We start from the raw sequence: 15,928 nt of genomic DNA, 5'->3' as shown, positions 1-15,928 counted from the left end.
CACGAGGGAGCCTTTTTAAACTGAGCAGCATTAACAGCTTTGCTACAGCCAAATGTTGGATAATTCAACATTTCAGTACAATATTTGTCAGGTCATTAGTGCAAGAAGGCAAAATATAAACAGTGTCTTCATACCTGCTGGTGACTTGACACTGTGTATAGTAGCAACATGCTACAAATACACCCATATCCCTTTAAAAATACATTCTTAACTTATTTTATAACACTATGCAGTCTTTTCACAGAAAGTACAAATCTGAATTAATTATCTGTAAAAAAAATATGCCATTGTTTTCACATACGCACCTGATACAAAGAACAAACCTCTGATCAATAGATATTTCCTCAATTTACAAGACAAACAGTTCGATAATAAGTATACTTCAAGCTAACCATTAACTAACTAATGGCAACGCTAATAAAAAAATGACGTACATGGGTTACAACACAGGATACAGATTGGAAACAGGCAGATGAACCGACCAACTATGGTTTAGCAGTTTAAATGACACAATTTAAAGAAACAGCGTAGCTGTTTAACATGCTAATCCAAATTAACGTATTTGGAAAAACCAAAGTTTATTGGATTTGACACATCCAATGAAGCTATGAAGCCAGACCTCCGACTGTTTGAGGAGCAAGCCGGTGTTGGGTCAAGAAACTGTCAAAAGTGAAATACCTGGGGCAAGTCATCTAGTTAGTTTAATTAATACCTTAACTACATAGTAAACATGCCGTTGAAGAGCAAAAATGCATAAGCTGAATGCATATGCTATGATCACATACATATGCCGTTACACAGACAGTTAAAGTACAATGTATGACATATGCAGCTGTAGATTGTGTGCGCTATATGTATATTTTCAAATCAAAAAATTTCATTTTACCTGTCATAAACTTCACATAAGCAGTTATTGATCTTTTGGTCAGACTTCCTCCGACGCTGGTCCTCCCAAAGATCTTTAACAGCAGTTATGGCCATCACGAAGACAATAGGAATGACGGAGATCTCTGGCTGAAACGCATTCACGATAGGCACAAAGTTTAATGCGCCCAAAAAGACGAAGTATACATTGGCAAAACGATGAAGCTGCTCAAAAAGATTCTTGGGGATGAAAGACAACAAGGTGTACTTGGTCGTCCGGACCTTATTCTTGCTGTACGACTGCTGTAATTCCTTTATTTCTTCATGTTCAGTCCAACTTGGCATGACAACCCTTCTGTTTTTGGTCAGATCTTTAGCCATGCCAACTTGATCTGACTCCATCTGCTGAATCATGATAGCTCCTCTTTCGCACCAGAGATACAGTCCAGTCCAGCCAATTTAGGCAGATTCTCTATCCCCAGCATGTCCAACAAGTCTCACCATCACTAGTCAAATTCATGTTTCTGATTCAGTCCAAGCCAAGATCGACACATAAAAGATTTGACACCTGAGAAGCACTATGCTCTTCCAAACCTTTGTGCCGACTGTACTACGTGTGGCTCAGAAACCTGTAATAATCTACAACATATAGACTGGGCCGCTCCTTATCTAGAAAACACTCCCAGGCATCATAAACAAAGTAGACGTAGAGCTTTTTTTATGACTCAGAGGCCGTTTTAAGAAAGGGAAAAACGAGGGTTGGTAAATAAGCGACCGGTTTGCCGTGTGACATTTATCTCGGACAAAGAACACAAGTTATCTGTCATCTAAGGAGCTCTGGACTTTTGAAGCTTACATTGTTATTATTATAAAACTTAATGAGGACTGGAGGCAATTACAAGCATTACTTTATCAAGACTCATTTTTAATTGCATGTTGTAGCTATGTGAGGTATCAGATATATTTTTAGTGTTTTACAATGGCTATAGTTAAACATAGACAAACAAGCGTCCTGATGTCCTTTTACAAGAAATGAGCACTGGCTACACTGATGCCACACACTTTCACAGCTACATTTGAGGTTTCACATCAAGACACTAGAGCTCATTAAAATATCCCTTCAAGGAAATACTAAAGCAATACTTTAGCAGCTAATGTCTTTACATAGAAGACTGAAAAGGACGGATGAGGAACAAAGGGAAATCATTAATTTTAATGGTTAAAGTCCTTGAGAGCCTAGAAGGAAGTTTTGCACAATGTGGAAATTATGCAATGCTTTTTCTTGGAAATGAACTCCTCACCTCCGAGGTGCGTTTTTTGGTAAGTGAATCTGAGTCAATAGTCAACATCTTTTAATTATAATATCAGTAGCAAGTTTAATGTTTATATTTAAAAAAAAAAGAATGGTGGTGGCCGATTGAGCATGCTGAGGCCACACACAGAATGCCACACAAAGAAGGAACCACATGAGGGTGAGTAATTAATGATAGACTTTGCATTTTTGGGTGAATTAACCGTTTAAGCTAAACTTAGGGATTTTAAACATTGGGATCTTTCTGAAGGAAATGCAGAGATGCAGGTGTTACACCAGGCCAGTAACAACACTATGTTCCATGACTGTTTTCTTAACTTTCTCTTTCTGTTAAAGTTCTTAACTTTTCTGGTGTTTCAGAATAACAGCATCTATCCTGCTTTGTCCTTTATTACCTAATCGTTACTTGGAGGTTGTTGGGAAATCAGGATAGACGTCATTGACATGTATATATGGATGGCCATGAGTTTCTGTTGTCCAAAAAAAATAAAAGATTTCAGAATTAGAATTGGTCTTTAAGTCTGGTGGGGAACTTTGGGCTGAAAGTTACAGTATGTTTTAATAATAAAATAAAGTAATTTATCTCAAAAGATGAAGGAAAATTCGTTCCTCATGATATGACACCTATAATTTGCTACTGTCACAAGATGCCCAAAAGCCCAAAATTATTCATACCCCTGCCAAATTCTGACTTAAAGTTACTTTTAAACAACCATCAAGTTTTTCCTGACCGAAAAATGACACAGGCTATTACTAAAAGATAATAAGACGATGTACAAGAGGCATCATTGTGGAAAAAAATATTTCTCAGCTTTTATTTACATTTGAACAAAAAGTGGCATGTCCAAAATTATTCATACCCTTTGCAAACTGTCACAGTCTATGGGAAAATCCAAAGTTCTATACCATTCCAAATAGTCCAAGCTGGTCTAAAACATCCTAAATACCCTGATTCATTGGGAACAGCTGTTTTAATCAACTCAACAGGTGAAAAACGGAAGCTCTCTGTTGTTGGTCTGTGGACAGTCATGGCTAAGACAAAGGAGCTCACTGAGGACCTGCGGCTGCGCATTGTGGCTGCTCACAAAAGTGACACCTGTGCTGGCCAGGAGGATAGTGAGAGAGGTAAAAAAAAAAGAATCCAAGGATCACCACCAAGGCCATCCTGATGAATCTGGGCTCTGCTGGTGGCAACATCTCAAGGCAGACAGTCCAACGGACACTGCACACCGCTGGGTTCCACGGACGCAGACCAAAGAGGACACAACTTCTCCAGATAAGACACACAAAAGCCCACTTGGCCTTTGCAAATGCTCATCTGGACAAAGAAGAAGACTTCTGGTCTTCTGTTTTATGGTCAGATGAAACAAAAATTTAATTGTTTTGCCACAATGATGTAGCCTTCATTTGGCGTAAAAAAGGAGAAGCTGTCAACCCTAAGAACACCATCCCCACTGTCAAACATGGTGATGGGAACCTAATGTTTTGGGGATGTTTTTCAGCCGGTGGACCAGGGAATCTAATTACAGAATTTGCCAGGGGTATGAATAATTTCGAGCTTGACTGTATATATACACACATATTATTATTTTTCTCATGATAAAACTCATTCTAAAAAGTTTTCATACTGTTAAATGTATTTAAATACATTAAAACATTAAATCCTACTAAATTAAATGTAATTCTGGTTATTAGTTCCTCCAGTTGTATGTGTATACAGCTGAGGTCAAAGATTTACATACACTTTGCAGAATCTGCAAAATGTTAATAATTTTAGCAAAATAATAGGCATCATTCAAAATGGATGTTTTTTTTTTTTAGTACTTTAGTACTAGGTTTACATATAGTCCACAAGAGCGAATAATAATTGGATTTATAAAAATGACCCCTTTTCAAAAGTTTACATACACTTCATTCTTAATACGGTGTTGTTACCTGAAAGATCCACAGCTGTGTTTTTTTTTGTTTAGTGATAGTTGTTTATGAGCTTCATGAGTTTATCCTGTCACACTTAAACTGCCTGTGGTCCTTCAGGTCAAAATCCTTCAGGTCCCACAAATTATTTGGTTTTTCAGCATTTCTGTGTATTTGAATCCTTTTCAACAATGACTGTGTGATTTTGAGATATTTCTTTTCACAATGAGGACAACTGAGGGACTCATTTACTAAATAAAAAATAACATGCATTTTGTATGATCCCTCTTATTTTGCTAACATAATTAACATTTTGCAGATTTGGCAAGGTGTATGTAAACTTTTGACCTCAAAGCTGTATTTGTATATTGCTTGATTTGTGTATGTACATCTGGGGAAAAAATGTTTTCATTAATTGAAATAACACTGAAATAAAATAAAATATATTTGTGAAAAACTTGGCCTTGGCAACCGAAATTAAACAAGTTGAAGTACAAAAATGACTTAGGGTAAAACTAAACTAAAATACAAATGAAGCATAATAAAAATATAAAAAGATACAAAAATTATAATAAATTACAAAAGGACATAAATGGCCAAATCTATATATAAAACTGTTATTACACTGTATAAATAACACTGAAATAAAACAACTTCTTAACAGCTTCATTACTTAATTTTGAATAGATTGTCGTGAAAACAACAAACTGAAAAAGAATTCACTAATGCATGAGTGCTCTCACAATGCTGAATATTTTGGCAAATTATAAATCACTTTGTAACCATAAAACCCTTGCATGGCAGATCACATTGCGTTACTTTTATCCATCAGTAAAAATTTTAATTGCAATGTGAAAAAGACAAAAAAAAAAAGACAGTGGTTTTGCAATCTGTATTTGTTCCTTTGATTTACCAAGTAGTTTTGATTTACCTAGTGTCTTTGCCTAGTAAAACACAAGCTACTCTCACTGGACATTCACCTTGAAACAGGTCATGAACCAATATGGGAAAATATAGGGAAATAACAAATAAAAGTTGCCATGTGTATTCCTCAAATCAGACAAGAAAGGAAGTTCCAAAACACCCACACAGAAACAGAAACAGTGTCACATGATCATGAAAGTGTACCATATTATCAGGGATGAACATATACTGACCCGCTGTAGACATGTGTCAATGTGTTGTTTATTTTCTTGTCATAGCGGTAACGTCTGTAGTCCTCCATGGCATCTTTGAAGGCAATGACTGTGAGCACCACGGCTAGAGGGATCATAGTGATCTCTTTCTGAAATGCTTCCACCACTGGGACCCAATTCAGCAACACCAGGAACAGGAAGTACAGATTTGCTGCTCTGTTATCAGAAACCAAAAATAGTCTAAACAACAACGACACGCCATAGTTTAGACGATACATGATATATTCAGCTCTATATCTGACCTGTGAAACTGCTGGAACAGATTCATGGGAATGAAGCTGATGAGGGTGTACTTGGTGGTCCGAATGCTGTTGTCTTGAAAGCCCTTGGAGAAGTTGTGGTACTCCGTTTGGTGTGGACCACATCGCGACACCACCACTCTTCTCTTTCCACTAAGCCGCTGAACCAGAGGGTCCTGAGTGTCCAGGCTACTCTTAGGAGGAAGCGATGAAGGAGGAGAGTACCAGCCCCTCCTCCTGTCCGTAGATATCAGCTGTAGACATCTGTGACGAACCCAGTAGAGTCGCTCCATGAGGACGATGAGATCCCAGAGCCTGAGGAGACTAAATGGCGAAGTCCCCGTGCACGCTACAAACAGCCCTCCTCCTGAACACACATAAACACATGTACAAAAATGATTAGAAATCCACAGAGTGTATTATTTGCAACCTGCCATTTCTTTTTAAAGCATGAAACCTGTTTAAAGGCAAAAGCAAAAGGCAGAAGTTGTGCCTGTAGCTAATACCATTTTCAAGTTAACCTCATACTTCTCCATGACATGGGAAGAGGAAGAAGTGTTTGACTGGTTTCAGATGAACCATCTTATATTTCACACAAGCTAAAACACAAGAGGTTTCGCTCTGTGGCAGACATACTGCAAGAGTGACATGACCTGAAATGAGGAACGAGAAAAATGTCACCCTAAAACAAGAAAATGACTATATAAAAACACAGTAAACAGATAACAGATGATCATAGATATGTTTTATTTAACTGGTTTTGTAAAAGAAATAAGAACAAACAAAAAAAAAACTTTATTTAGCTTAACTAAACTAGAACACATACATTTTAACATTATTTTTCTAAAAATGATGGATGGATAATCAAGTAAACCTAAGCTGCTTTTGTCCAGTGTTTGTTCATCTTGAAATATGACTAACATTTAATTAATACTAAAAATAGTAGATTTTGCTGTAAAAAGACACAGCATAAACTATAAGTATCAACTGTTATTTAGAGGGCAGAAGGCATGTAGTAAACCTTGTAAAGCAGGTTCATTTAGAGGCCTTAATAGTTCATGTATTAAAATGTATTACTGCAAGTTTATAGAGTTTAATATACACTACCAGTCAAAAGTTTTTGAACAGTAAGGTTTTTAATGTTTTTTAAAGAAGTCTTTTTTGCTCTCCAAGTATTTATTTGACCCAAAGCACAGCAAAAACAGTAAAAGTGTGAAATAATTTTTACTATTTAAAATAACTGTTTTCTATTTGAATATATTTTAAAATGTAATTTATTCCTGTGATTTCAAAGCTGATTTAGCATCATTACTCCAGTCACATGATCTTTCAGAAATCATTCTAATATTGTTATTTGCTGCTTAAAAACATTTATTATTATTATTATGTTGAAACAGCTGAGTAGAATTTTTTTAGGTTTCTTGGATGAATAGAAATTTCAGAAGAAAGCTTTTGAATGTTGTAGTGTATAATGTTACAAAAGCTTTTTATTTCAGATAAATGCTTATCTTTGGATATTTCCATTTATCAAAGAATTCTGAAAAAAATACTCAACTGTTTTAAACATTGATAATAATATTTCTTGAACAACAAATAAGCATGTTAGAATGATTTCTGAAGGATCATGTGATACTGGAGTAATGATGCAAAAAATTGGCTTTTATCACTGGAATAAATTACACTTTAAAATATATTTAAATAGAAAACACTTATTTTAAATAATAAAAATATTTTGCTGTATTTTAGATCAAATAAATGCAGGCTTGGCTCATTACTCAGGAAATGAGTGCATGATATGGGGATAGTTGTCACAACTGAACCTGACATTTAACAGTCTATTATAAGCTTTTCATCACAATAGCAAATTTAAACATATTATTAGCATATTATATGGATAGAAACAATTCATGAAACAGCAAAAAATATATACATTAGATGAAATAATTCACATTGATAAATTAGTTTTGGCCAAAAAAAAAAAATGAATAAAATAAATCTAATAACACATCTAAGCTCCGGTTGCCAACATTGGTACAGCAGCATATCACGTGCTACTCATAAGACGCGAAAAGATTGTGATGAAAATATTTTTATGTTTCCAATTTTGCTTTTAAAAAGAGAAAAGCTACGTTTTACACATCCGGAAACACACCCACAGACATCTATGAAGCGTGCACAATAGATATGTATGTGACCTCGAATTAATACAGATAAACGGAGTGTTAAATCATAAAATGTTTGTGTCGGCTTTATGGCCCAAGACTACATGCACTTCATAAAAGATTGAGGCGTCTGGGTGGGAAAGGGAGCAGCCAACGCACATTTAAGATAACAAAACCTTAAACTTACCGTAGATTCATGGACTTGGCCACATTTCAGAGTAAGCTCCTGTGTGAATCATGCATTAGCTTTTCAGTTGTTATATTGAACGGTTATATGTTTATATTGACCTACATCGGAGAACTTTTTCCCTGCATTGGATAACAGCATGAGCGTCAGGATCCTGTGTGCTCTCTGATCATTACCCACAGCCTCTCTACACACAAACACCCACAAGTTTCTCTTTGTGCCACACGTATTGTCGTAATCGAAATTAAACGCAAACTATTTTATTTTGACGAAAAGTGTAAACAAATGTAATGAATTACCTGCACTTCAAATGGATTTTGAGTAAAATATATAATTTCTGGATATTACATCTTGTATAACTACGTCTTTTCGTTTTAAGCAGTGTGGTAAACTTTTGCACAAAATCTGTCTTTTTGAAAAAGTTTGAGTTTAATTGTGTAAAAACAATTACTTATTTTAAATCTGGAGCAAATTTTAAATGTATATCCATAAACCATACAGTTAATACGTTTACTGTTAATTTATCATTTTGAACTTTTAATTTGAAATCGTATGGACGACTACTTCCGTTGGTCTTTTTTAAAAAGACTATTTGTGTAAATGTAAAAAACGTTTAAATGTGACAACATTCAAACAGTTCGTTAGACTTTAACACGTACATCTAATTAAATGTACAGTGTTTTATTTAGAAATCCCGGAGCAAAAAGATGAAGGCACGTGATGTTTGATCAGCTGACATCATTGACGCTGCGGAAGACTACTGACTAACAGCAAAATGATAAAATTAATCGAAAAACTACCATCTGAAGAATGTCCTAAAGTAAGTAACAGCATTTTCCTACACATAATACTATTTATCAAATAATACATATGCATAAATAGATGCGGTGATTTTGTAGCCATCAGCTTGAGAACAGCCGTGCTGCTCGTAATAATAGTGCGTTATAGGCTACTTATTAAAATGTTGTTTGATTTAAACTGGTGGAAACAAATTAAAATTCAAATCAGATATTGTTATTTAGATGTACAGTTCATTTCTGGCTTGTGTATTATTTACCATAGAAAACCCCCAACCTGAGCTATCATCATCAGTACATACAACAATGATTATAAAAGGTTCTTACAATGTTTGAAGAAGAGCCAGGTTAATGTATTACTATCAGTGGGTACGATTATTTTAAATGGTATGTTTTTATTTGAAAATTGTAATTCAGTCCTTAAAACAGTTGTGTTTGTGTTTGATGCAGCTGGTTTATTATTTAAAGAGGTTTTATAAAGTAAAAAACAAATGATAATACTAAAAATACTTTTAGGGGCCTCTCACCCAAACTCAACACCAGGCCCCTGTAAAATAAAAATGCTCAATTTTTTTGTATCATTTTTGTATCTTTCTGTATTTTGTATTTTTGAGTTAATAACATTAACATATATTACTACACATTTAATGATAATTTTCTGCTAGTATCAGCTATGTTGAATGATCTTTTTTGTTTGTTTATACATTTCAACCACATTATAAATCACAACCACCACAAATTACACCAGTCAAAAGTTTTTGAACAGTAAGATTTTTAATGTTTTATAAAGAATTCTCTTCTGCTCACCAAATCTACATTTATTTGAGCCAAAGTACAGCAAAAACAGTACAATTTTGAAAGTTTTTTTTCTATTTCTATTTGAATATTTAAAAAAATGTAATTTATTGCTGAATTTTTAGCATCATTACTCCAGGCACATGATCTTTCAGAAATCGTAATATTATATTATTATTATGTTGGAAACAGCTGAGTAGAATTTTTTTCAGGATTTTTTGATGAATAGAAAGTTCAGAAGAACAGCATTTATCTGAAATAGAAATCTTTTGTAACATTATAAAAGCGTATCATCACTTTTGATCAATTTTATTAATTTCTACATTTTTTATTAAAAAATTATACTGACTTCAGGTTTTTGAATGGTATAGAGTATAATGTTACAAAAGCTTTTTATTTCAAATAAATGCGGATCTTTGGATCTTTCTATTCATCAAAGAATCCTGAAAAAAATTGTACTCAACTCTTTTAAATACTACTACTAATAATGAAACATTTTTTCTTGAACAGCAAATCAGCATATTAGAATGATTTACAAAATACCATGTGACACTGAAGACTGGAGTAATGATGCTAAATATGTAGCTTTTATATCACAGGAATAAATTATATTTTCAAAATATTTGAATAGAAAACAGTTATTTTAAATAGTAAAAATATTTCAGAATTTTATTGTTTTTGCTGTACTTTGGAACAAATAAATGCAGGCTTGTGAGCAGACTTCTTAAAAAAACATCTTACTGTTCAAAAACTTTTGACTGGTAGTGTATATATTTAAATATATAGATTTTATATAGATATATTTCTATAATGGTTAAGAAATGTCAGTCTACGGACCTTGCTGCAGTATCTTCATGAAAACCCTGAGCTTAGAGAATATATTATAAGCTTTACTAACTCGACTTTAAACACTGAATACTTCAAACTCCTTATTTGCGTTGTAAGCTCATACACAGGGTGGTGGATGGGGTGTGCGGCCGGAGCGGTCCCAGACGAACAGATTATGGTGAACGGTGGAGTCTGACAGAATGGGTGGACTTAATGAACACTCTTTCCTCTCTCATCCGCTCTGCTGTAGGACGGGGCTGTTCAGATCAAGAGGTGAGTAGATAAGAATCAAACAAGACATATTAACATGTCTAACATTCATTTGTGAGATTGATTATTTTGCACACACGTCTTTAGATCCAGGAACTGCTTAGTGATTTGGACGCGGCCCACGCTGAGGCTGTTCTCCAGTGTGTGCGCTCCAGGTTTGATGAGATCAGGCATGCTTTGGTGGACCGAACCAATGGCATCTCAAGCACACAGCTACATGACTTCAACTGGCAGTTAAAGGTGCACTATATATACACATGCATTAATCATAGTGATAAGATCAGTTATTGATTTTTCTATTTGTTAGTTGCTTCTTTACTACCTCTTCCCTTTCCTTCCATCTCACTTTAGCTGGCATTATCCAGCGACAAGCTGTCCGCTTTAAACACTCCTCTGCTAAATCTCAGTCTGGACCTGAAGGAGAATGGAATTGAGAGATCGGTGAATATAGAAATGAACAAAGAGGAGCTGCAAACTCTCATCAGTGCATTAGAGGCTGCTAACAAGGTAATTTAAAGGGATAGTTCACCCAAATAAAAAATGTACTCAACCTCAGGCATCCAAGATATAGATGAGTTTGTTTCTTAATCAGAACATATTTGGAGAAATTTAGCATTACATCACTTGCTCACCAATGGATCCTCTGCAGTGAATGGGTGCCGTCAGAATAATCTGATAAAACATCACATTAATTTATACAACTCCAGTCCATCAGTTTTTTATTTTTTTACATTTTTATCTTCAAATCGTTGCTTTTAGCCAAAATACTAGTCTTCTATCCGTATTATTGCTTTTTTTTTTTAAATGAGAAAGTTGTCTTTTCTGAATCAGGAGAGAAATACGCACAGATCAAGCACTGTTAACAAGTGAAAACAGTTCTAAACAAATATGTTAGTTGATTTTGCTGTGAGAAGACTACAGGACTTTTTCACTGGAGGAAGCATTATTATGGATATAGACCATTTCAAGCGCTATTCGGCGGCTTAAGGAAGTGACGTCGTTGGTCCCAGGACGATTCCGGTTAGTGGTCCAGCGCATTCAAAACAATGGCGAGAAGCGCTTTATGAACAGTGGGATTGCGGTCATATATATACAAACATCTTGCTTAAATGTCTAAATTAAAATTAGATCCTTGTCGTTCGGTGGTTGTGTGCTCCCTCTGGGGCGGTACTAACATTCTGAGACGTGTTTAACGGTAGATTTCCGCGAAACATACCCGTGTTGCGGCAGTGAAGGAGAAGGCTGGATAACATCAAGCAACTCTAGGATATACAGCGCACACTTCGATTCAGGCAAGTAAATATCGTTTTTAATTAATCAGTTTATTTGTATATCTTTACGTTAACTCTTCAAGTATGATGCCGTATAATTTAAAGTAGTATTTTGTCATTGTTTACATATGCATCTAGCTTTCGTGTGTAACGTTAATGAAAAAAGGCAAGTTTTTTATTTCTGTTTTATTTTCTATATATGTGTTATGTGGGTTAAATTCATATTAGTCGTCTAGTTATTTTGTCAGTTGACAAATGCAGTGAGTAACATGAAAGTACGTGAATGTCGTATTGTGTAACGTTAACAGTTAACGGCAGTAGTTTACAAAACGTAATGTTTATGGTAAATATTATTTTCCATCACATAAGCTTTGGTAATGTTAATTCCAAGATGTACTGACGTATTAAGCAATAATAGCATTATTTTTTTTTTATATTGTGCATTATATTAAATAATTGTTTTTCTACTTTTATCCTTATATAATGTAAACAAAATTTATACAGGTGATTTCTAATATCATTTGTTTCTTAGTCTAGGAAGCATTTTGATGTAAGCAGTTGTAAATATGCAGCAGGGTCACTAAATCTGACAATACAGTGTAATACTGAAATTTGTTAGCTCCCTGTAATTCCCATAGAATTGGTTAAATGTTACATACATTTTCATAATGATGGCTAATATCCTTTGTTTTGTTTTCTAGAAAGTATTCTAAACTGATGTAAACAGTTGCAGAAATACAGAAGGGTCACCAAATCTGAGAAGGCAGTGTAAGGAGAGCCATCATCTGTAGACACCCAAGGACAGCTGATCATCCTGCAGTGACAAACCACATCTGACCATATCAACACCCAGATGTGATTGAGAACTTGAGTGTAGTATTCAGTAATTTAGTGTAGTACTTAAAGCGACTGATGACCAGGCCGGATACAGATGCTGCTTTTGTCATTTGTTCCCCCTTTGTACTCCATTTCAGTTCAAATGTTGTTTCAGTTGTTGAAGCATTTTATGTTCATACAAATATTTACATATCAATACATGTGCTGGAAATAAAAACAGTTGAAAGTGAGAGAATGCTTTTTGTTTATATACAGTACTGGTCAAAAGTTTGGACAAAGTATTTTTTTTTATGTTTTTGAAATAAGTATTTTATGTTTATTAACATGATTAATTATTTAAATGATTTCTATTATAAAAAAATATGTTGTGCAAAGCTGAATTAGCATCAGCCTTTACATTACACCAGTATTAATTTTCACATGAATGAATATATATATAAATAAAATTATAAAATTTGTGTGGGTGTGAACAGTAAATACGTGCATAAAAACCTATATGAATGCTTTATGTGTGCATTTATTAATCTGCAGATATACAGGTTTATGTAAAACACGTTAGCCAGCATTGAATTGCGACGATCTTGTTTATTTGTGATCACATGATGACTCGGAGCATTCATACCCTCCACTTGCACTGTTCCACAGCAACAAACTTGACCAAACCAACGTTGAACACATGTTGAAATGAATTCAACACGTAATAATAGCATCAAGCGCTTAGTTTTAATAGCATACATTTAGCGTTGTTTGGAACAATATGTATTGTGAAAAGTAATGTACTAATGAAAACAAATATTTAAACAGAAATACAGACTGACCACGCAATGCAAGTAAATTAATCATGAACAACCTCCGGATATCTTGAGAACAAAACATGAAGTAAGTTGCACTGCTTGCTTCAGACTGATGACATCCATTGTACGAATAAATGTTCACAATATTTCCGTTCATGTGATATGCTTTTAGCAATCTCCCGTGTACACGCACGCAGCATCGATTAGTTAATGAGCAGCTTTTTTACCTTAACTAGCTTTTTCGCTAGATTTTAAAAGAATGTGTTCGTATTGACAGATCGGAGAAATAGCGCTACCGGAAATGTTTCAGGACCGGACATGCGCAGTAACGTTCCAACGCGCTTGTTATTGTTTACATCCTTGAAATGGTCTATAGATTGTGTATTTTGTCAGGAAGCAAGTTTGATTGTTGAAATGGACTGTAAATAGACAGTAGTGGCACCTAGACTTAACTCTCCTGGCATTGTGTGTCCTATTCTAGGTTGTGTTGCAGTTGAAATGAAGATACCAACCAGTGCATTTCCTCACAAGATGGTTCTTTGCCCTCGTACTTTCAAAGAGAGGATTTCTGAGCTCTGTATTATGAGACAATGCCTGCATATGGGCAAACAGAAACCTTACGGACAGAACCGGGAACCTATCGGTGTCTACCTGTGGTGTTCATGAAGGACTGAATATTATTATTCAAGCCCCATCAGTATGGTCTACAGTTGACTTGTAGTCTACTGGTGGTAGAGTCATTTTGAGACTGAGTATTTTGTACAATGAAAAGCTAAATGCCTGCCACAGATCTTGCTTTCAATTCTCCACAAAATGCAAATGCATTTTGGTTTCACACCCCAAAAGGTTGCCTTTCTAAATAAAGTAACTTAAAACATTACACAACAACACTTCAGTGCTGAGTTGTTCCTTATTTGCTAATGCAAATGACCATAATGACAAAAACACAGAAACCCCCAGACTTTTTCATGCAATCATGTGACACATGACTCACTTGTAATACTGATTAATAGGTTTAAGCTTAGATGTCCAGGCTGCATGTGTTAAAGTGAATTAAATCAAGTTTATAGTATGAATGGGATTTTATCTTATTGTCAAATCATCCTATAAATTACAGTTGAGGTCAAAAGTTTACATACACCTTGCAGAATCTGCAAAATGTTAATTATTTTACCAAAATTAGAGGGATCATTAAAAATGCATATTTTTTTTATTTAGCTCTGACCTGAATAAGATACATTTAGAAAATGAGAAAATAAAAGCAGAATTTATAAAAATTACCCTGTTCAAAAGTTTACATACACTTGATTCTTAATACTGTGTTGTTACCTGAATGATCCACAGCTGTTTTTTGTTTAGTGGTAGTTGTTCATGAGACTTAAACTGCCCGCTGTTCTTCAGGCCCCACAAATTCTCTGGTTTTTCTGCATTTTTGTGTATTTGAAACCTTTCCAACAATGATTGTATGATTTTGAGATCCATATTTTCACACTGAGGAACTCATATATAACTATTACAGAAGGTTCAAACGCTCACTCTGTCACAATCAGGCGGGGTTGAGGAGTGAAGATGGATGAGGAAAACCGGAGTAACTGAACAAATAAAGTTTATTAAAACAAAACACTGAAACTGATACAAAAATAAACAAAACCGGGAGTAAGAAACGGGCACATGAAGCCAAACAAACAGAAGTAACATATACATTGACCGACAAACGGGGAGTGCAAACACAGACTCTTAAATACACTGAAACGGGGTGTGGTCACAAACAAGATAACGAGGGGGAAATACAAATATGGGCATGAACAAACCGAATGGAAACAAAACTAGAGGGGCAGACAAGGACTAAACCATTAGAACTGGAAACATAGGGGGAAAAACACTAGGAGAACAGAACAAGACACAATCCTGACATTACCCCCTCCCCGAAGGCGCGTCTCGCGCCTAATAACATCCATAGAGGAGGGAGGGTGGGCGCTCTGGAGACCACTAGGTAGGGACACAGGATACAGAGGTGGTCTCCAGGGCGGATCAGGGAGCTCAGGTGGCCATGGCCGGGTAAACAGTCCAGGTGGCCATGGCGGATCTGGGGGCTCAGGAAGCCATGGCCGAGTAAACAGTCCAGGTGGCCATGGCCGGGTAAACAGTCCAGGTGGCCATGGCCGGGTAAACAGTCCAGGTGGCCATGGCCGGGTAAACAGTCCAGGTGGCCATGGCCGGGTAAACAGTCCAGGTGGCCATGGCCGGGTAAACAGTCCAGGTGGCCATGGCCGGATCAACAGTCCAGGTGGCCATGGCCGGGTCAACAGTCCAGGTGGTCATGGCTGATCAGGGGAGTAGCCCCCCCCCCCAAGATTTTCTTGGGGGAATCTAGGGTATAGTCCACCCAGGAGAGCACGGAGGGGCGCGCAGGAGAGAGCTCCGGCTCTGGAGGACGCGCTGGCTCTTGAGGAGCGGGCTCT

General features: G+C 35.8%; 2 protein-coding genes across 4 annotated transcripts in view; one reads left to right on the top strand and one right to left on the bottom strand.

Annotated features, from left to right (window-relative positions):
- Positions 1–8,039, bottom strand: part of atp10d (ATPase phospholipid transporting 10D) — a 31,985-nt gene extending 23,946 nt beyond the window's left edge. For 2 of the 3 annotated variants that reach the window (XM_073834108.1, XM_073834110.1), the window contains exons 1-3: positions 7,875–8,039; positions 5,529–5,892; positions 5,248–5,442 (exon numbers count right to left, since the gene is read on the bottom strand). In XM_073834108.1, coding sequence (XP_073690209.1) covers positions 5,248–5,442; positions 5,529–5,818 — 485 coding nt within the window. In that variant the 5' untranslated portion in view covers positions 5,819–5,892; positions 7,875–8,039. Of the gene's footprint in view, positions 1–886; positions 1,423–5,247; positions 5,443–5,528; positions 5,893–7,874 lie in introns of those variants that run through there. The other variant, XM_073834109.1, reaches the window with a different exon arrangement.
- Positions 8,040–8,581: 542 nt separating this feature from the next.
- Positions 8,582–14,356, top strand: commd8 (COMM domain containing 8). The gene is made up of 5 exons (XM_073835100.1): positions 8,582–8,694; positions 10,412–10,567; positions 10,652–10,804; positions 10,916–11,071; positions 13,948–14,356. The coding sequence occupies exons 1-5, from the start codon at positions 8,650–8,652 to the stop codon at positions 13,966–13,968; spliced, it is 531 nt and encodes a 176-aa protein (XP_073691201.1). The 5' UTR covers positions 8,582–8,649; the 3' UTR covers positions 13,969–14,356.
- Positions 14,357–15,928: the final 1,572 nt, after the last annotated feature.

This window comes from Garra rufa, chromosome 2 (genome assembly GCF_049309525.1).
Source record: "Garra rufa chromosome 2, GarRuf1.0, whole genome shotgun sequence".
Classification (NCBI taxonomy): domain Eukaryota; kingdom Metazoa; phylum Chordata; class Actinopteri; order Cypriniformes; family Cyprinidae; genus Garra; species Garra rufa.
The sequence above is the reverse complement of the archived record's forward strand: the minus strand, read 5'-3'. Positions and strand labels throughout refer to the sequence as shown.